Raw genomic sequence first — 22,884 nt, 5'->3', positions numbered from 1 at the left:
TCCCTCAGTGGAGACTCATCTATCAGGTGACTCTAGGCTGTGTCAAGTTGAGAGTTAAAGCTAATTGGGGGAGGGTTTTATAAGGGACCTTGAGATGGTAGCCTTTATTTCCAAAAATAAAATAGCTATGCTGTTGTCATGTTCTGGCCATGAAAAAAATGTCAGGGAGTCTTTTAAAAAGTCTAAGCTAGACCCAGGGTCTCCCTAGTTTCCATTGTTTTTTGTTTGTATGTTTGTTTTGGTTTTGGCGTTTTTTATTTTGCTTTGTTTTGTTCTTTTGAGACAAAAGAAAACAAAACAGAGTTTCTCTGTAGCTTTGGAGTCTGTCCTGGAACTAGCTCTTGTAGACCAGGCTGGCCTCGAACTCACAAGAGATTCACCTGCCTCTGCCTCCCCAGTGCTGGGATTAAAGACATGTACCACCACTGCCGGGTTAAACATACCTCTTTATTCTTATCTCATTACCTTGTTATCTTAGTCCCATAACTTCATCCAAAACAAGACTGTTTCTTGTTTGCCTGAAGCTGTGCCTTTTTCTGAACTGCAATAGCCGGGAAGAGTGATTTTGCCTTGGGTCCTGCAGAAATTATGCCACCAAACATGTTGAAAGTGTGCTATATGTATTTGTGAAATCAATCAATCATTCCTACGAATACCAATATTAGCACTAAAGTCTCTAAAATTAGATTTTTTTTTCCTGAAGGGAAATGAAGTAACCTCATAGACAAAAGTCTGCTCTAGAATAATAGTCACTTTTTTCCATAACTGGTTTTTATCCTAACATGAAATTTTTAATTTACTGTTGTTCAGGTATCTATATAGGTGATAAAAATCAGGAACAAAGGCGGGAAGGGGGTGGTTCTGCTTACCACCAGACAGACTTGGGCTTTTCTTTGAAGTGCTAATGATTACCAGATTGGAATTCACACATATTTACTTCTGTACCTTGGCACGAGACACCTACTTTCTCAAAAGAGAAGTATGAAATCAAATAAGACAAGTTAGGAAAACAGTTTGATCTCTATGCTTTGCCTAAGTTTCATCTAAAGAAATAGTAACAGAATGCAAAAGTCTTTAGAGTGTGCATTTAAATAAAAATAAAGTAAATAAATCTTACATAGTTACCATGTCAAAGCAAATCTTAATTTGATGTACAAAGGCACTGATTAATATTGCTTATTAATTAATATTCCTTATAAATCATGGGACCCTAAGATTAAAATGTGTTTTTTAAATAATAGAAACATGCTATTCTCTTGTTATATGCAAGTGAAATTGTCTATTTCTTGAAATTGATATGTATTTGTATCCTCCTAAATACATAAGTCGACACGCTCACCCCCAAGGTGGAAGACAATAAGAGGTAGGGGACTTGGAAGTCTGATGAGTCATGAGATCCACATCCTTAAGAGTGGGATTTGTGTCCCATAAAAGGCTCTCATAAGCCCCCTTATGCCTCCTATGAGGTAAGGACACAGTTAGATGATGTAACTTATAAGTTACAGTTGGATGATGCCATCTATGAACTAGAAAGTGGGGGGCTCCCATCAGACAGCCTCTGGTGTCTTCGTGTGCCTTGTCAGCCTCTGGAACTATAATGAACACTCTTTGTCACTTGTAGGCTGTTCTGTTCATAGGGTTTATTAGAGCCACCCAACGGACTAAGATCTGTAACTTCGCTCAGTGGTCCCAACCCTTTTAGGTGTGTATTATTGATATCATGATGTCCCAGATATGGAAATGGAAAGGCTGCAGGACTTTTTTAAAGAATGCATTGATCTTTGAAAAGTTGGCATTTCATGTGAGTGTGTGATAACATACCAAGCCGCCTCAAATTTGGTGGCCTGAAATAATAGGCATTGTTTAGCTCGTGAATCCGGGTGTTTTCTCCCACTTTGGGCCACCTCAGCTCACCCTGGTAACACTCACTGTTACTCCATGATCGCTTGCCATACAGGTCTGAGGTTGCCCTAGTTACCCAGGGTCGGACACCAGACAACTGGAGACGGCCCTTCTGCTCTGCTGAACTGAGCCCAACTAGCCAATCTCAACCTATTTTTCTCAGCTTTGCTTGTTTCTTCCCAAAGAAGCCAGGGAAAGGCACTTCCTCACAACCTCCCTATTCTCTCTGTCATTTGTCTGGCCTCATGTACCTTCCTGTGGCCCCACAGAGTGAGCTATGTCCCCCTTCTTAGATCTTTGAGTATAACAGTCTATCTTTTTCAATGACAATTGTTTCCGGTATTGACTCCAGCATTCCTTAGGGGGGAAACCACTACATTTTAAAACAACTGTATGTGTCCCTTCATCCTCTAGCAATTCAGCCTGGCTTCCGTGTTGGCGAGATTCCAAGAGTAGAAGCCCTTTCAGACGGTCCACATCCCACATTGTGTTTGCTGCTCTCTCATTGGCTAATGCAAGGCACTTGGCCCCAGGGGGCAATCAATCTATGTCCTGGACTGTGAGCAGGGGAAATGTGTAATTATAGGAAGGGGTGTGGCATAAGGAGGGGTGTGGCATAGGGAAGGGTGTTGGTATAGCCAGGATGGATCAATTCCCATCAGTCATTTCAGGTTTCAAATAAGTTTCTCCTTTTCTTTGATTGGAGTAACCTTTAAAATTTGACCCCTGAAATAAGCAAGAACTATTCCACCACTTTGGGCAAATGTGTTTTCAGTTGTCGTGAGCTAAGGACTGTTATTCACAGGCTAAACCTACAAGCTGAGAACTAAATTCCCTTTCATTTAAGGAAGTGGCTGCTTGTGACTGAAGAGATTGGTTCATACAAACCACTCAAGAATATAATTATAGTCATTTTAGTCAAAACACAGAGGTGACGGTAACCTTAAACCGTCACTCACGAAATCCTTTAAACTTTAAATATAGTGTCCCTAAAAGTCTCATTATTCTAGATAACTAACATGGTCAGAAACCCTTTTGACTAAGGCTTATAGACCTTTTTCTGATAATAGGTCTTTCAACACTCTTCAATTTTCCTCCCAAAATAAATCACTTTAGCCTTTATAGCAACATTCAAAATGCAATGTTAAACTTAACCCGTCCACAGTTCTTCCTTCTTACCATTCCCCGCCATCACTGTCCTCTCAGAGCAGCCTGCTGGTCCAGGGAAGTGCAGCAGAGCCTCCAAGTCACCCAGGAAAAAGGAAGAGAAGACAAATTGGAAGAGGTTGCCAGGTCTCATTTCCTGCTGGTATTAGCCCGTCTCTAAGAAAAAACACACACAGCCAACAAGACATTTCTGTTCTTCTTACTGTTCTTTCACATTCCAAAACTAGTCATGAAGAAAAAAAAATTGTAGCCCTCTCCTTTAGGAGCCTCCTTGATTATTTTCTTAGTGAGTCAACGCTAAATTATTCTTTTGTCTCAGTGGTAATGTGTATTCTAGCCAGCCGATGCTGGAGTCCCTACTAGGCACAGGAACTTCAACAAGCTAAGCTGTGTGTTTGCTTTGCCTTCTTAACAAGTAGACATAAGAATCAATAAACACTAGTCCTTGAAGAATTCCTGGTTGCCTTGTCCTAGCTGTGACCTCTGCCCCAGGAATGATCTCTGTTACAACACGAATGGGAATTGCAGTCGACATAGGACAGGATAACCATTTGCGAAGGGATGGAGGTTTATGCTAAAACCAATATGGCTGTCACATAGAAGTAGACGGATAAAGATTGCTTCTTGTTTGGATAGTTGGATTTTAATTCCTAGCGCTTTTCTTTCTCCTATTCTGGGGTGCGGTGGGATAGGTCTGGAGAGGAAAATATGGTCTCCTCGGGAAAACTTTAACATGAACCAGCATGAGGTTTGGATATATGCAGAGCCGAGAAGAAACCGTCTTTTATCTTTTACCAGCTGCGGTGGGGGGCGGGAGGAGAAGCCTGGGGGCCAGGGGCCTATGCTCAGTACCAAGAAGAGATTTGTTTGTACCAACTCTTGAATAAATGTCAGCAGAGATTCACTGTGATTTCCAGTGTTTCAAAAGTAGGAAAATTTGTTGCTTTGTCCATAGATGTTTCTACCAGAAAGATCATGTTTATTGTTAGTAACTAAATCACAAGGTTTCTATGAGGGTCAAATGAGAGAAGGGGAACATAGCTCTCAATTCTGGGCCTAGAAGTTACCTATGTTCATTCAGTGTCAATTGTTAATTCATAAGCTCTTTGGGAATTGAGTTTTGTAATAATAATTAACTTTTTCAAAGTGTGGCTCAGCCAATCAGCTTACCGATCAGTGTATTGTCAGTGTTCTCCACCTTGGCTGTTTCTGACCTCACATAGCTTCAATCTTGGCAAATATTTACCGATCTTTATGAATTAATTTTATCCCTGTCAAACAAGGTAAACTGTCTTCCTTTACTAAGTCCTGTCGACAAGTTTTTTCCTCAGTATCACTTTATCAGACAAATCAAGCCGTAAGAAAAGAGATAATGTGTTTTAAATCACAGAGAGATTTTCCTGTTTTATCTTAGAAACATTTCTAAGGCAATAAAAAAAAATCACCATTCTTTGATTTCTTTTATGCATTGCACTTGCAAAGATCTAAAGGAACCAGAAGGTGTGCGGTCTCAGAGGAGAAAGGCAGAGGAGAGCTCAGCGTCCGATCTGTGGAAGGGTCATGCCTCTGAGTGTGGCACTCGCTGGCCTGAGCCTGAAAAATCTCTTTCTCTTCAACTCATCAAATCTGAATACTGTGATCTTAAAACTTAAAGCAATACTTTCAGGATTATTCATCTTAAATTTCTACAGAATATATTCCCCAGGATTTTGCTTTTGGGTGTAACTGATGAGAGAAGTGAAGATGGTCATCAGTTTGCACAATGCCAGCCTGACGGCCTACAACACAATAATCACTAACTGAGAGGTCCGGAATATGGTTGTCCCACTTCAAGAAACCCAGTTTTGTTAATTTAATACCAAGCATATACCCTTGAGACAAGAAGGAAGTATCTACAGTCATGGTGTTGCTCAGCTTCTGTCTTTGAAATGAACCCTGAGGGGCATCAGAGGCATTTAATTCAAACACATAAGCCTCCTCTTACAGACACATGTTCATGTGCACTTCGTATGTAGCAGTGTAGGATCATGGACATTTCCTAAAGCAAAAATATGATATCATGTAAATAAATCAACTGCCAGGGTATATAAAAGTCCATAAATGCATTGCCACTGTCTCATGGCTTTCAGAGTCCTTAGCAAGCAAGCCCCCTGACAGCCTTTCTCCTTTTTCTACAGATGACCTCTCTCAACGGGAAGATGACGATCCGCCAAAAGAATATGATGCCGGGCAGTTTGCAGGCCTTCTCCACGGATCCTCTCCAGCCTGTGAGTCCCCTGAAAACCCTTTCCATCTGTATGGGAAAAGAAATCCGTGCGAAGATGGGCAAGATGAAGCCAGTCTGGCAAGCAGTCCTTTGCCTTTCAAACCGACTCCCGTAGACAGTAACTCAGAGCCGGTGGTAAAGAAGATTAAACCCAAAGTGGTCAGTAGAACAATTTTCCACAAAAGAAGCCACCAACTCGAGAACCATACCATCGTTGGAACAAGAACATCTCGGAGCGGATCCCGCAGCGGTGACCAATGGGGTGCGAGTACAGGGGGCTTTGTGGAGAGAGCATGTACTCTGGGGAGAATACGGTCATTGCCTAAAGCCCTGCTCGACATGCACTTATCCAAAAATGTCTCTAAATCCGACTCTGATCTTATCGCCTACCCTTCCAAGGACAAAGCGAGGGTTAACTGGAGTGAGTCGTCCACGGCTGAACGCAGTTCTAAAGATAATTCTGAAAGGACGCCTTCGTTCACATCCGAATGGGAAGAAGTAAGCCGAACTTTTATCGTTGCTCTTGGTACGGGCTTCGGAACTGAATGGGATTTGGAGGAAAGGTGTTAAGTTTTTCAAAGCTTTGAGAAGCTGAAGTGGGTGGGGCGTGGTGTTTAATGAACTCATCAGCTCCAACTGGAGGGGAAAGGTTCTGCGGATAATAGACAGTAATTTCACAGCAAGTGGAAAATTGAGAACATTTCCACACGCATAGGGGACACTTTGTTTCCATAGAAATTGGTACCAAGCAGAAGTAATAAGTAGCTATGAAGTACAGGAGAATGCTCCCCTCCTGTCCCGCCAGGCACTGACAGTGGCTGACAGTTTGAGAAAATCTTATTTTGGAAGAAAAGAATTATTTTTCTCTGTGTTGTTTTGCTACTTGCTAAACAACTTCTTAGCGTGCCTTCCTTCTTTGCAGTGTGTTACATCTTCAGGACAGATCCTTACGATTCTAGCCTTAGTGGGAGAGCTGGCAGTCCTGACTCTTCTTCAGGAACCACGCAACAGATAGACATCATATAATATTTCCCATTTGCAGCTCTCGGTGGCACATTAAAAGAGAAACACATCTTGGGGTCAAGTCTCACTACTTCAGACTCCACTTAGAGACAAAGTCTTTAATCTGACAGAATTACTCATAAAATAAAGAATCCTTTGTCAAACTATGCAATCTCTTTTTCCCTGAGGGAATCACATCATAAAATAGTAATGCTTCTTGCTGATTCTTGAATTTCTTTAAAGAATGGACCAAGTCTCCATCAATAGTTCATCCTAATAGGTCACATTTTTGTTTCTGAGAATATGCCAGGCAGATTTAGCTTTGAAGTACATGAGATCACTGGTAGTCTGAGAACCAGAAAAGGACCTGACTCTGATAATGACTTTCTGAATTGGTCTTTATGAGCGGGGGGTGGGGGGGAGATCACTTGATGTCCCTGTATTGGAACACTTAAGTAATTAATGTCCATTGTCCTTTTGAAACTTTCTGTTTTGTTCAGGTGGCTAACATGAGGAGGGGGAAATTTTTCATGTCTAGAGTTGAAAGTTTGAGATCTAAATTCCAAACTTTTATACTGATATTTTTATTAGCGTATCCATTTTTAAATTTTTAACTCCAGAAATCTTGATTGGGATGCCTTCTTGTGAGATAAGCTTAAAGCATTTAACTTGTCTTATAGACCTAAATTGTTTTGATGGCTGTATTCTTTAATTAATGCCACAAACTGGCTTGTGGTTGCTCAAACCATTTAGTTAGAACTTGACTCCCATAGTCGTGTCCACAAACAGAAACCCACCTTCCCCAGTGAGTGTTCGTGACTTCTAGGGGAAGGAGAATGGTGACAGACAATGGAGACCTTGACACTGATCCTATCCTTAGCCCTTCTCTTTCTGAGTTTAAAGAATTCATAGTTCCTAACTTAATGAGTCATCTATGCATAAAATAAGCAAGTTAATAATTTATATATTTTTGAAAATCAAAAGATGTTTGCTTGCTCTTCATTCTTGGGCTATTGGTCTCCGAAGTTCAGTTTGCTGCAACAGTGACAGCAAGAATATATGTTTGTGTCATTTCACAGTTGTTTCTAAATGTAATGATGCAAATGTATGTAACAACCCACTTCCGTGGTTTTTACTTTTCACAGATCGACAAAATAATGAACTCCATTGATGTTGGAATCACAACAGTCAACAGTGAACTTGAAGAGATGAATGGTGAGAACCTAAGTAAAGACACTGTCTTCTGCGCGATGGTTAATCAATCTGCTTCAGAAACGGGCAGAAAGGGATCAAAATCCTTAGATAATTTCACTTTTTAAGATGAATAACAGTGAATTATTTCCTTCGACTCTCAGATCCAACAGCCTCAACACATCCACTGAGCGTATTGATTTGGCAAATTGAGAGTGTTTCCCATGTTGCTGTCTTACGTCAGTTAATATTAATTAATGAAGCTCCCGCTTTAGGTGGAGTGCAGCAGGAAACACTTCAGAGCGGTGTGAAATCTGGTGATTTAATAGGTGGCTTTTCATGTAGTGAAATATCCTGTTTATCCTGGCAAAAGTAATTAACAACTTGTAGGTCTTAAACACCACTTAGCAAAAACTGTATGTCCCTCATCCTCTTCTATCCCATACTGCCTAGGAGAGTATCTCTTGCAGAAACTCATTTACCATCACGTCATAGTTTTGTTTTCTTCTATACAATTACAACTCAGAGTAGAGCGCCATTTGAAACTTTTTTTTGCCAACTTTTTGCTCAACACTGATAGATGATACCAAATATCAGATAGCTATGCCTTTAGAACCTTAAGATTTCTGTAAAATTTTAAAGAAATGAATTAGATTCCATTGTCAGATTTCATTGTCGTATCACAGCCTCGGGTGAGTTGAGTAAGGAACTTGCCTAGCAAACAACATTTTCGGGGATGCGGAACAACATCGTCCTCAAAATGCAAAGTATTTTAATGAAACCTTTTAAAATTTCAAAATTAATAGTTCAAATCAGTGGTGAACAAATTTAAGTAAAGACAAGCTCCCAGTGCACTGGGGTCATTTAAAGTCTTCTACTGTGATTCCCAGAATGGCTAAGAGCAGTCGCTGCCTTGTCAGGGAACTGGCAGAACCACGGGCAGTGGCAAATCAGGTGCTCTTAGCTCTCAGAGCTGTAGGCTGTTGTACAACCATTGAGTGGTGTTATTGCTCCTCCCCAAACAAGCCTCGTTGTCACTCAGTGGTGTGTAAGAGGAGGCTGCTTATTCATTTCCTGGCCACCCAGACTCCCAAAATAATCACACAGAAACTACATTAGTTGAAACACCGCTTGGCCATTGACTTTGGTGTATTCCTAGCAAACTCTTACATATTAAATTAGCCCATTTCTATTATTTTATATTTTACCACAACCATGGCCTACCAGCAAAGTTCTGGCTGGCAGCTTGTGTCTTTCTCCTCCAGCATCTCCATGGCTTCTCACAGACTCCGCCTTCTTTCTCACAGCATTCAGCTTAGTTTTCCCCGCCTAGCTAAGTTCTGCCTTATTATAAGCCAAAGGAGTTTCTCTATTCATTAACCAGTAAAGGCAGCACATAGAAGGAACCCCCACACCGGTGGTGCAGATGAAACAGTGATACAGCTTGCCTGCAGCCTAGTCGCATGTCAGATAAGATGGGAGTGGGGTGGCTAACTGCATTGGGAGAGTAGGGTCATCCTTCCTGCTCAACTGCAAACTTCCTCTGCCCATCAGATCCTTCCCCATCCTGTTGAAATTCTATATCAGATCAATCTATACCTTTGTCAGTCTCCTTGGAGATTGGCAGCAAGTACCAAGAAATGCGTATGACTTTAATCCTTGATACCAGGTGAGTCTAGAGCCCCCCGCAGCTGGTTCTATAGCTTGATGACCATTTCCATGTTAAACAGGAAGAGTGGAAAAACATGCCTTGCATAGCAAAGGCATGAATTTCATAGCAAAAGCACATGCGTGTGACACACACACACACACACCAAATTTTTTAAAAGTCTGATATCTTGTTTCAACATTCTCAACTGCCTTATTTGAAACATTACAAAAGGGCTCCAAATCTTACCATCTTAAAATGATGAAGCAAACACAACATTTCAGTATTAAACCAACCCACAGGCTGTTCCCTCGGTTTTCTTTCTATGTCTACTTTTGGTGTCTGGCCCCCACCTTTATTTACTAGTTTCTGCAAAGGAATTGAAAGGAGAGTGGAGACCGCAGCCACAGAGAATCATTACTATTGACAAAGACTGGCTCTGCAGGTGCATTAGTTCTGCCTCTTAATTACACACCAATTATCTGCTAAGTGATTGGCCATAGCATGTAACATTCCAACTGGTCCTTAGGCGGATCATAAATCACAGCTATAGCAGCCTGCTGCCCCCACTCACCGCTCACACACCAAACCCAGATTTTTCTAGAGGAGTGATAGCCACCCTGTGAAGATGTCACGCCACAAATAACGTTTGGGTACTGAGTGTGGACGAGAATCACAGTGAAATGAAAGTGAGATAGAAAGACACTGCTCTGCTACTGCTGTCTACTGGCCGCTTGATCTTGGCGCACTTAAAATGAAGACACTAATATAGGATTGGGGTAGAGACATAGGCAGTAGGCTATGGTGCCAGGTACGTGGAGATGTGTGTTAAATTCTAGCTCTCACCTTGAGTTACCCTGAGGAAGATTGTGTTTAACGTGATGAATATAGAAAATAATAACAATAACAATACTAATAATACCTCTAAGCCTTTTGTAAAGTATCTTATGATATTAACTATTCTTATAATCTTAATATTAAATTGGCTATAATCCCTGGAACTGTCATGGTTTGTCAACTGGAATAAAAATCCACTAGGCAACTCATAGACAACCAGAGAAGGCCAGTTGCCTTAGGGGAAATTAAAATGCCCAGAGAACCCTGACAAACAGAAGAGGAAAAATATCTATTTATTGATTAAGTGAGAAGAAATACTGTATTCGAAAGGATAGATTATCAGGCCTTAAAATTTAGCTTGCGAAGGCCAGTGAAGGATCAGTGCTGGACATTAATAAAGGTTGTGAGCATTTGTGACATTTGTTGCTTAAAAACTCAGAGGGTGATTTCAGGAATAAACCTAAGTAGTGGGGATGCCTGAGGGAGCAGTGTAGGCACCCCATGCTTGCTCCCACGTGTTCTGCTTCAGCACTTTTAAGTGCCCTCTCCCCAATATCAAGTATTTACGTATTTACAGTTGTAGACCAGGAAGAAAGTTGGATCGCTCTCATCATCAGTCGTAAAAATCTGAAACAGCTCAGGTGGGAACTCTGTATGACTCACATGGCAATGGGTTCTGCTCAGTGAAACTCCTCGCTGATTATATAGTCATCTGAAACATAGCCAGCAAGCTCAGCTGTCCGAGACTGAGGTAGAAATAAAACTAAATGAAATTTACTGAATTTATTCTCGCTCGGCCCTCGGGTTCTCACTTTGCATGCAGAAGCATGGCGTTTTCGCATACTTGCCTGGTTTCCCACTTGAAGCCAGATTCAGATGCCAGACAGATGAGGCCTGGCAATAGGGCACAGTGGTACGGACCACCTTGGGCCCACCATGCCCTCTTGTTTGGTGCTGTTGGACATGTGGTGAGATGAGATAGTGGGTTCTGCATCATCGTGTCTGTTCGTGCTAGGCTTGCAAGCATAGTACTCTTGCTGAGTCTGGATTTTGAAATTAGATGGTCCTGGCTTCAAATTCCAACTTTTCAATTGACCGATATTGTGGCCTCTTTGATATCAACTTCCTCACCTATCAATTCAGATTTTTAACAGCCACCTCATAAGACTATTACGAGATTATATGCTGTTCTGCTGTAGCCTAGAATGTAGCAGGCGATGAATGAAATATAAATCCTCTTGTCGTCTTATCTAAGCATGCATGACTTACCTTTCTCATTAGAGCGCATAAGAAAGACATTTGGAAAATCTGGCTTGTCTTTCTGACCCATGACAACTGTAGCTGGAGTGTAAGGAAGCGGCCTCCCAGCGGGTTATATGTGGAATTGGCCTTTGACTTTATTAGTGTGTCATTTCCATTGTCACAAGGAAGCTTTACTTCTTCAAAATCTCATACTTTCCAAGAATCTATTATAGTCTTCTTGATGAGACTGATATCCACTTAAGTGGCAGTGACAGCCATCTCTTCAGGATATTCCTGTTGTCACACAACAAATACACAGGATAACCAAGCAGTAGACATTACAATACAAAGAAGCTTGTAAGTACCTCCTACCTCTAAATAATTTCCATTAAGATAAACAGACTGCCGATGGATTAATGGATGGATGGATGGGGTTAGGTTGAAATTCTATGACTGAAAATAGTATTTTATTAAACTGTAATTTCATGTCTATTTATTTAGTGTGTGTAAGTGTATGTGTATGTGCATATGTGTGTACATGTGAGCATATGCATGTGTATATGTGCCCATGTGTGTGCGCATGGGAGAATGTACATGTGTGTGTATCTGGTGTTTGATATGTGTGTGGTTTGTGTGTAACATTGTGTGTGTATGTCTTTCTATATGTATTCTGTGTGTGGTTTGTGTGTGTCTCTGTGTGCATGTGTGTTGTGTGTGTATCTGTGTGTGAGTTTGCCTGTGTGTATGTGTACATATACAGTTCAGAGGTCAACTTGCTGAAATCATATTCGGTTCCCTTCTCTTCCACCTGTGGTTCCTAGGGACCAAACTCAACTCAGCCAGCTTTGTGAGAAGCATCTCCACCCACTAAGCCATCTTGCTAGCTCATAAATATATTTTGGGGACGAGAGGTGACTCAGTGGTTGGGATCACTGGCTGATTTTGCAGAGAACCTGGAGTTTGTTCCCAGAAACACGTGACATCTCCTAACCACCTGCAACTTCAATTCGAGGGATCTGGCATCCTCCTTCAACCTCCAGACACCAGGCAGATACATGGTACACACATAAAATATAGACAAATATATACATAAAATAAAAATAACTTTAAAATATGTTTTAAGGATGCATTTTATATCCTACAAGTTAAATGACATCTGGAAAGAAAGAAACTAGCATTTTATCTCCTGAAAAATTCATCTAAGTTTTAGTTATAAATGAAACTGTTCAAAGGAGGGTGGAGAGAACTTGTTCACAGAGCACACTATATATTGATAAATGAGCTTTAGGTCATTTACTGAAAACTGCATAGTTCTGACAGCAAAAATAACTTACTTACTCTTGGTGAAGGCTAATCATCACCCTAAGGAAGGCTTTACCAAGCCTGAAATCCTTCCCAAAGGACAAGCCCAGTGCTGAGATGTGGCAGGGAGCCACAGCCCTCACTGTGTCCCTTGCTTGGGAAGTGAGTGCCCATGCCCACAGCTGATAATGCTTGAGAGCTCAGCTGATGATCTGGGAGTCGCTCCTTTTCAGAGGAAGAATTTTCTTTGCCTCCGGTAAAGTTCGCTTCCCCACGAACCGTTAACTGAGCATGAAAGGCCTCTCTATGAAATGCTCTGCAACCAGCATGTTTTATTTTTGATTTTATTTCTCTTTATGGCACTATTTTTAATAGAACCAACTGGGGAAGGTGGGTAGTGGAATACATTAGCAGACAAGCACACTATTTTATCCAAACCCGGAGATTTATTTTTATTGTTATTTTATGTAACACTTCACTGAATGATTTAGTCATGTAGTTTGGGGAGGGGGGCGTTAAACCAAAGGAATCACTTAATAACAGAACATTGAGGTAAGAATTTGAGTTAGTAGTCACTAATCAAGACATCTTGTTTCCTAAGCCTAATTGTGCTTAGCACAACAGACACCAGAATTTGGTGCCACACGTTCCCAGTAGTCCTTTAAAAGTAAAATAACTTGTTTTGAGTTTTGAGTGTTAGGGTGTGGCTTTCTTTCTCTCATTTTGAAATTACATATGATGACCATACGTGGGATTAGACATTCCATAAGTGTGGAAGAGTTGATAATGTTCTGTGGCCTGCATTTTTTATAATGTGTCAATTGTTAATAAATAATACAATGAGTATACGTTGCTACAGCTCAACGAAGTATTAAATCCTCTAGAAGAGACCTGGAGGGTTGAACATGTGCTATCAACCACCAGTCCTGGGATATTTCCCGTAGCATCTCTGATCAGAACTCAATCAGTATCAAGCAACCCCTGCTTACATATTTCCTAGGATGATAAGCCTACTTTTTAAGAAGGACTATAGGGGTTGGAGAGATGGCTCAATGGTTAAGAGAACTGATTGCTCTTCCAGAGGACCGGGGTTCAATTCCCAGCACCCACATGGCTGCTGACAACTGTCTCTAACTCCAGTTTCAGGGGACCTGACGCCCATGGCAAAACACTAATGTGCATAAAATATAAAGAGATAATATAGTCTTTTACCAGAACAGTCAGTGTTACTATTTGTTACTATCGTGTGTGCATGTGTATGCACATGAGCACACTTGGCCATGTTTATGCTGCTGTATGTGCACATGGAGGTGCACTTAGGTGCACATGGAGACATGCACATGGACAAAGGACACCCTCACATTCTAGTCCTCAGGTAACACCCATGGTTTGTTACTGTTTGTTTGTTTTAATTTAGATTTTGAGACAGGCTCTCATATTGAAGTGGGACTCCTCTGGGAGGCAAGGCTGTCAGCCCACAAGCACACAGATCTGCCTGCCTTCCCCTCCCAAGAGCTGAGATTTTAAGCACACACGATCACACATCACACTCAGCTTTTTTTGGAGGGGGGGGCGTGGGTATTAGGTGTCAAATTCAGGTCCTTGTACTTGCATGTCAAGCACTTCTTTGACCGAACTGCTGCTTCAGACCCCTTAAAACTCATTCTATTGGGTCTTGATCTTAGATAAAGGACAAGAAGCAGTACTGTTCCGACAGTTTAGCAGTTCCAATGAAGGGTAAAGTGGCTGTTTTCTAGTATATAGTCAATCTTAACAGATGACATATCCTGTCCTTAATTTCTCTTTTCCTTTTTAGTCTTTTGAAAGAAAAAATCAAGGCATGAATAAAAGTCCATTCTTTCCAACATATACTATTAGATATTATATTTATCTTGACAAGATATTAATGTACATAGCATGGATTCATGTTTTCAGAATCTATTATCTGTCTAGCTACCCATATGTGATTACGTGAAATGAGAGGATAGGGTAAAAACATAGACACCAGACTAACACTGGCTGGTCCTAAGAAGGGCAAACAAAGGGGGGATAAGGAAACATTAGAATTTGACCAAACAATCTGTGAAAATGAAGATTGCAAAAGTGTGTGCATGTGTGTATACTTGCTTGTGTGCATGCGTGAGTGTATGGTGTGTGTATGTGTGTGTGCGTGCACACACGTGCATGCGTGTGTATATGCATTGAGGAACACTTTGGTATTTACTTAATAGAAAAACCTCTTGCTCATCTACAATGGACAGTTGCAAGTAGTCTATACAGACAATTTAAAAATACTAGCCTGGCAAGTGGCATCCATTTATACTGAAGAGGTGTGTTAGTATCTAGGTGTCTGTACTGGCCTGACGTTAGTATACATCTCCCCTTTTCCCATTCACCGCCTCCCCTCCCCCCGACAGAAAACCTCTCCACCTGAGCTCTGTCACATGGCATCTTTCTCTCGCATGCCATTTCTTTCAAATTACAACAAGATGGAGGGAGGAGGATCCTAGGTTTAAGGGCAGCATTGACCATGTAATTCCAGGCAGTCCTGGATTTCCTAATGAACTCCTGAGTCCCCCTAATCTGAGGGGAAAAAGCAATAATTTGATTAATTCTAGTCAATTCATGCTGAAATATTTTACAAATGCTACAATTGTTGACTTTTTATTAGCAAAATAAGTGGTCAAAATGAGAGTAATTTGAAAATAATGTTATACTTTCAACAGTCATAGCTCAACAAGGATATATGCAAAAGCATTGATAGTTTCTGCCTCTTGGTAAGATTGCCAGTGATTTTGATTTTTTGCCATCTTTTTTTTTTCTACATGTTCTGAAATTTTTTCAGAGAATGTGCATTACTTTTATTTATTGTTAAACTGTAGTGGTGGTGCATGCCTTTGGTTCCAATGCCCGGGAGACAAAGACAGGCTGCTCTGTTTGTTTGAGGCCAGCCTGGTCTACAGAGCGGCTTCCAGGGCAGACTGCAAAGCAACAGAGAAACAGAGAAACCCTGTCTCGAAAAAAATAAAAGTGTAATGACAAACAAGGAAACAGAGGAGATACAGATACACAAGAGATGAACATTCATATTTGAATGAAATTCTACAGTTATCTGTGCTAATAACTTGATAGCTATTTGATATTTGAATTATGTTAATGAATACATAATCGAGTATTTTTATCAGATTTGTATTCAAGTGGGTGTGAGTGAGTAGCTTCGGTAAAAGGACTCATTGGCTCGCTTACGTTTCATTTTTATGTCACAATTTTAATTTACAGAACAATTTTAAGACAGACTTTATCCATAACCCAGTATTGATCACAGCGACACATTCTTTGACCCATGTCCTGGTGTAAGGGCCTTCAAGTTTTTATCCATGTATACCTTCACTTTCTCATCTCAGTGGTAACTTAATTTTGTAGACAGAAAAGAATGGAAGTGTGGACACCAGACTGACACTGGGCAGTCACGGAGAGGGTCAGTAAAGGATCTAATTTTAATAGTGATGATGATGGTGATGATGATGATGGTGATGATGATGATGATGATGGTGGTGATGATGATGATGGTGATGATGGTGATGATGATTATGATTTAATAAAATGGTATATGAAAGTCAATATTGTTGAATTCTGGAGGCACACCAGTCCGTGGTGGCTGAGTTGGTGCTTGCCGATGTTTTCTATGGATTTCACTTCTTCGTCTAGGAAATGGTTCTCTGGAAAGTCACAGAGGTGTCATACAAATCCAAAAACCCTGGTGTGAATCTTTCTCCAGGGCATGAAAAGGGTCTCGTGGGTTACCCACTCATCCTGATCCAGTGACCACATCCTGGAAAATGACACGTTCACTCAGGCTCTGCATTTTCAGGAGGAGCCTGACTGCCCTGCGCTTCTGCTCTTCCATCTTAAGGAAGCAGTGGCCTAGTTTTTATCAAAGTCGTATCATTGAGGTCCAAAAAAGAAACCCAGGTAAAGGTAGAAGGCCTAGAGATGACCAGTTGATCATGCAGGTGACTATATCTTGGTATAGTGAATCCGACCAGTCATGGAACTCATAGTCTGCAGGCAAAGAAACCAGCCACAGAAAGCAATGAAGGTCAGGACTGATGAGATGGCTCCTGGTGGAAGCCACCACTGGGCGTGGTGGAAGGAGAGAAGTGGCTCCCTCAAGCTGTCCTCTGATCTCCTCTCAGCTACCCCAGCACACATCCTCCCTCTGCCCAATAAATAAATAGAAGAAGGAAGAAGAAGAGACAGAGACGAGGAGGAAGAAGAGAGGAGAGGAGGGGACAGAACGGGACAGGAGAGGTACTGAAGCAGGAGATAGGCAAGAACATAGCCCAGAGGTGGGACCAAATTGGAGGCTAGAAGAGACGGAAAAGAGATACTAGAGATGCCAGGTAAAAGCAGACATTGTTGAAGCGAGAGTTCTGATCTCCAGATATCTGCCCGTCTGGTAAAGATTTAGTGTTTGTACATACATTCCCTGTTTCTTCAAGGTTTGGAGATGCCTAGTTTATCTTCGGAGAGCATAGGAATGACCATGATTTTCTTCATAGACTCTTCTATCAGCAGCTACAGTTAAACCACGGACTTCTTTTTTTTTTTTTGACTTCTTTTTTTAAAATTGATTTTATTGAACTATACATTTTTTTTCTGCTCCCCTTCAACCTTCTCTCATGGTCCCCATGCTCCCAATTTACTCAGATCTTGTCTTTTTCTGTTTCCCATGTAGATTAGATCCATGTATGTCTTTCTTAGGGTCCTCATTGTTGTCTAGGTTCTCTGGGATTGCAAATTGTAGGCTGGTTTTCTTTGCTTTATGTCTAAAAGCCACTTATGAGTGAGTATATGTGATATTTGTCTTTCTGGGTCTGGGTTACCTCACCCAATATTATGCTTTCTAGATATTTGCCCACAAATCTTAATATGCCATTTTTTATGCTGTATAGCACTCCATTGTGTAACTACCACATTTTCCTTATCCATTCATTTGTCGAGAGGCATTTAGGTTGTTTCCACGTTCTGGCTATAACAAGTAATGCTGCTATGAACATAGTTGAGCACATGTCCTTGTGACATAATTGAGCACCCCTTGGGTATAAAACCAAAAGTGGTATTGCTGGATCTTGAAGAAGGTTGTTTCCTAATTTTCTGAGAAATTACCATACTAATATCCAAAGAGTCTGTACCAATTTGCACTCCCACCAGCAATGCAGGAGTGTTCCCTTTACCCTACATCCTCTCCAGCATAAGTTGTCATCAGTGTTTTTTATCTTGGCTATTCTTACAGGTGTAAGATGGAATATCAGAGTTGTTTTGCTTTGCATTTCTCTGAGGGCTAAGGATGTTGAACGTTTCCTTAAGTGTCTTTTAGCCATTTTAGATTCCTCTGTTGAGAGTTCTCTGTTTAGGTCTGTACTCCATTTGATGACCAATTTCTTGAGTTCTTTGTATATTTTGGAGATCAGATCTCTGTCTGATGTCAGATTGGTGAAGATCTTTTCCCATTCTGTAGGCTGCTGTCTTGTTGACCATGTCCTTTGCTTTACAGAAGCTTTTCAGTTTCAGGAGGTCCCATTTACTAATTGTATCTCTCAGTTTCTGTGCTACTGGAGTTATATTTAGGAAGTGGTCTCCTGTGCCAATGTGTTCAAATGTACTTCCCACTTTCTCTTCTATGAGGTTCAATGTGGTTGGCTTTATGTTAAGGTCTTTGATCCCTTTGGACTTGAGTTTTGTGCATGGTGATAGATATGAATCTATTTCATTCTTCTAGATGTTGATACCCAGTTAACACCATTTGTTAAATATGCTTTCTTTTTTTCCATTTTATATTTTTTTTGCTTCTTTGTTCAAAAATTAGGTGTCCATAGGTGTGTGGATTAATATCTGGGTTTTTATTCAGTTACATTGGTTCTCCTGTCTATTTTTATGTCAATACCAAACTGTTTTTCAGTATTGTAGCTCTGTAGTAGAGTTTGAAGTCAGGGATTGTGGTGGCTCTAGAAGTTCCTTTATTGTACAGGGTTGTTTTGGTTATTTCTGGTTTTTTGCTTTTCCATATGAAGTTGAGTACTGTTCTTTTGAGGTCTGTGAAGAATTTTGCTGGGATTTTGATGGGCCTTGCACTGAATCTGTAGATTTCTTTTGGTAAGATTGCCATGTTTACTGTGTTAATTCTACCAAGAGCATGGGAGATCTTTCCATTTTCTGGTGTCTTCTTCAGTTTCTTTCTTCAAAGATTTAAAGTTCTTGTCATACAAGTCTTCCACGTGTTTGGTTAGAGTTACTCCGAGATATTTTATGCTATTTGTGGCTATTGTAAAGGTGATATTTCTATTATTTTTTTCTCAGCCCATTTATCATCTGTGTAAAGGAGAGCTACTGATTTTTTTTTTTTTAGTTAATCCTGTATCGCGTTACTTTACTGAAAGTGTTTATGAGTTGTAGAAGTTCCTTGGTAGAATTTTTGGGGTCACTTATGTAAACTATCATATTATCAGCAAATAGTGAGAAATTGACTTCTTTTCTGATTTGTATCCCCTTGACCTCCTTTTGTCGTCTTATTGTTCTAGCTAGAACCTTGTCTTGTTCCTGATTTCCGTGAGATCGCTGGGAGTTTCTCTCCATTTAGTTTGATGTTGGCTGTTGGCTTGCTTTATATTGCCTTTATTATGTTTAGGTATGTTCCTTGTATCCCTGCTCTCTCCAAGACCTTCATCATGAAGGGATGTTGTATTTTGTTGAAAGCTTTTTCAGCATCTCATGAGATGATCATATGATTTGTACATTTTCAGTTTTTTTTATATGGTGGATTACATTGACAGATTTTCATATGTTGAGCCATCCCTGCATCCCTGTAATGAAGCCAACTTGATCATGGTGGATGATGGTTCTGATGTGTTCTTGGATTTGATTTGCCAGTATTTTATGAAGTATTTTTTCATCAGTGTTCACAATAGAGATTGATCTGTAATTCTCTTTCTTAGTAATATCTTTATGTGGTTTACTAAACCACAGACTTCTTAAAGACTGTCTAAGTAGGTAGATGATCACACAATCCCAGGAACCTGACCATACTTCACAGACTGAGATTGCTGGTTCCTCTGGAGAGTTGAAAAATTCCAAGTTTTCAGTTACTATTAATTGATCTTCAGAAACTTGAGCTATACCTATCACTCACTGTCAATCATTTTTTTCTTCTCCCTTACTCTGAGGAAAAATATTGTCTATTGGTAGGAGGGGAAACAAGAAGTTTCTTTTATTCTTTTTGTTTTCATAGTAACATTTTTAACATGATTGGTCCTATGATGATAATACAAATCATGGTAGACAGAATGAAACAGGCATGGAAGTCTTCCATTCTGCACTGTTCCAACAGGGGAATGAGATTGACCTTAACCCTGAAGCAAGAGGGTTTTCAAGCATTGAGGCAAACTAGTGGACAGTACTGGAGGACATTGTAGGGGAGGTTGCTCAGTGTAATGGAGTCATCTATGTTTGCTAATTGCCACTTATCAAAATTAGACTCCTACCCTTCCATGGAGCTTCTGAGATTATTTTACTGATGGTTGTATTTCAAAGGCAAGACTCCCAGGTCCTTAGAAAACACATTCCTGACTGATAAAATTAAAAGAAGCTGGAAAAAGAAAAAAGAAAAAAAAAAGCTCATGTGTAAAGAAGGGAGCAGAACATGAATTTCTTAATTGCAAGTTTTATAAAGGAGACACTCTCTATAAAGGGAGGTCAGGAGCCTGCAATCAGCGAGAAACTTAAGTTTAGTGAAGGTGAGCGTAAGGTTAATACTCATTGGTAACTTGTTCTGCCTGTTACTACCACATCTTTAAGGAGGGAATCAACTCTTTACTGGAGAGATGCATCTCATCACCTAGGACATAGCCACCTTGTGCACTGTGCTTGCCAGCCAAGATGAGTGGGAAGAACCGGGCCAAGCACCATGACCTCACTGATTGTCATTTCTGAGCATTAGGAGGCACGGGCACATGCAGGGTCTTTCACAATATACAGTATTTTGCTCTTAACCCCTCTTAATACAATAGATAGTTAACTTTTAAGGTCATCCTTCATATGAGCCAAGCATTCTTCTAAGCACTTATGTTAGCTCATGTAATCCTCACAAATATTCCGAAACAATCTATGAATCATGCCCACTTTGCAAACAGACCCTGAAACAGAGCGGTGGAGAGATTAAGAAAGCTGGCCACGTTCATTTAAGAAGAAGCTCAGCTGGATTTGAACTTAGTCCTATTCCCCAACCCATGCTCTAGATTTCAGTGCTCGCGTGTTTCACGTTATCTCTTTTCAAGCTTTTGCTGGGAATCTGGCGCCACAGCTTTCTCTTTATCATTTACTTAGAAGGTGCAGTCATGAGGTAAACTGCAAGCTACAAGAGCTTAGAGCTCCTCCTTGGAGCCTGCAGGGACCAGGTCAGCATCAGAGAGTCGCAAAGCTCCTGGGCCTGAGTACCATTGTGGCAGCCACTTAGCATAAAATTTCATAATGTTCTATTCTATGAATCAGTAATCAGATATTTTCCATAAAACACTGTGAAAGAATTCAATAAAGACATCTAGGGAAATGAAAATGAGCTATTTTATTCTGTGATAATTCAGAGAACTTAGGGATAGATATCTGTCAAGGTCAGAAAAATAGAAGAACCTTCGGTGGGGCTTAGGGAAGGTGAGGGATTGGTTTTCTTTCCTGAGCAGGCCTAAAAGGTTCTCTTCATCCTTGTGTTAACCTGGCCTCCACGCCAGAAAACCAGGATGTTTCTTTCCTTCCCTGGTCCCACTCTTCCTGTCCTGAGCCACAACAGCTAAGTCCTTGTTCTTGTTCCCCAGGACTCTTTGTATATGTGATAGGAAGAATGCAGGCTGGAACTTGGGGTTCATTTTGCTTTGTGGCTCTATGGATTGAACCCAGGGCTCTGTGCTACTCACCTCTGTGCTTTATCCCCACCCTTGGTTTACAGGTGGGGTCCTCCTCTATATCCCAGGGTGGCCTTGCATTCTAAGTCCTCAGGGCTTGGCCTCCTGAGTGCTGGGATTACTGTCATCCTCTGCCATGCCTCACGTAGACTGGCTCCTATTAGACTCTCTCAGAACTTAAGCGGGTAAAGTCTCCTAGAGAAGACCTTTTATCTATTCTGAGCTTCCGTAGAATAATAAGACTCATCTGTTTTAGAGTTGTTTTAAGGATCAAAGGTAATTGTATAAAAAGGAAAAACTTGCTTAATGTGGGTTGTATAATTTATGAGAATTTGTTTGTACCAGTCATCCCCAGCTAACGAGCTCTGGACTATGAGAAAAGCCGCCATTTGACTTTCTGATGATGCATGATGAATAAGAAAAGCCACATAGTCAGAAAAAAAGAGGCCAACAGAAGATACGATTAGTACTTCCTCAGGTCAGCCTGAGGAAGCCGAAGACCATAAGAGGAAGTTTGAAGTAACAGGAATGGGGTTTTGAGGAGGAAAAAAAAAATGTCCTTGAAGTATACAAGTGCAGCTTAAAAGCAAGACTCCCTTCGCCAAAGATAAAAGACTAGCAACCCTCAGGAAAGTGGATTGCAAGAAATCACATAGATCAAGGAAGCTTTCTTGTGAGGTTGACACGTGTGTATCTGCAGTTAAGTCATGTTTGGGGCAGGAGAGAGTGAGATTGACTAAACCAAGAAAGTAGACATCATTTTGGCTGCAGAAAAACCTAAAGTGATGACTGCATGGATTAATTTATGAGAGTCCGAACCAATCGTTAAAGGCGGGCATGCAAGTCATCGTGGCCTTGCGGTTACTACCAGTCATTCTGCTTTCCTTAAAACATGGCTTCTATCTTTGATGCAAGAAAATGTGTGCAGTCTCTCCACCCCATCAGCATGCCTACTCTCCACTGCAGTGACAGAATTTACCTGTGATATTAATTTAAAGAAATCAGGCTCCCTTCAGCTTGCAGGGTAAGAGGTTTCGGTCCTTGTCAGCTGCTCCACTGCTTGGGGACTGGGGTCAGGACAAAATTTCTCACCTCATGGTGGTCAGGAAAGGGAGTGAGGCAGAGGAGTCAAGGCCCAAAATGTCCTTCATTGACACACACTCCTAATGATGTACTCCCTCCAACTAGCCTCCACCCCACCACCTCCTAAGTTTCCACCACCTTCCAGTAGCGTCATCAGCTGGGGATAAGTCTTTACCCTTTAAGTTGTGGACAATTATTTAAGACCCAATTCATCATGCCCAGTATTGTATTGCAAACTACTCACATACCATTGGCTAAAACTTAGTCACATGATCCCAACAAGTTGCAAA

The 22,884-nt window shown here is 40.8% G+C and overlaps 1 protein-coding gene across 14 annotated transcripts in view; it reads left to right on the top strand.

Moving 5' to 3' along the window:
* Window positions 1-22,884, top strand: part of Anks1b (ankyrin repeat and sterile alpha motif domain containing 1B) — a 953,532-nt gene that overhangs the window by 515,209 nt on the left and 415,439 nt on the right. For all 14 annotated transcript variants that reach the window (XR_014999730.2, XR_014999729.2, XM_085683219.2 and 11 more), the window contains 2 exons: window positions 5,247-5,833; window positions 7,483-7,552. Coding sequence is in view for 12 of the 14 variants with exons in the window: in XM_085683219.2 (XP_085539345.2) it covers window positions 5,247-5,833; window positions 7,483-7,552 (657 nt within the window). In the remaining 2 variants the exon portion in view is untranslated. The remainder of the gene's footprint in view (window positions 1-5,246; window positions 5,834-7,482; window positions 7,553-22,884) is intronic.

Source organism: Myodes glareolus, chromosome 26 (genome assembly GCF_982192425.1).
Source record: "Myodes glareolus chromosome 26, mMyoGla1.1, whole genome shotgun sequence".
Classification (NCBI taxonomy): domain Eukaryota; kingdom Metazoa; phylum Chordata; class Mammalia; order Rodentia; family Cricetidae; genus Myodes; species Myodes glareolus.
This window is presented reverse-complemented; position numbering and strand designations above follow the sequence as displayed.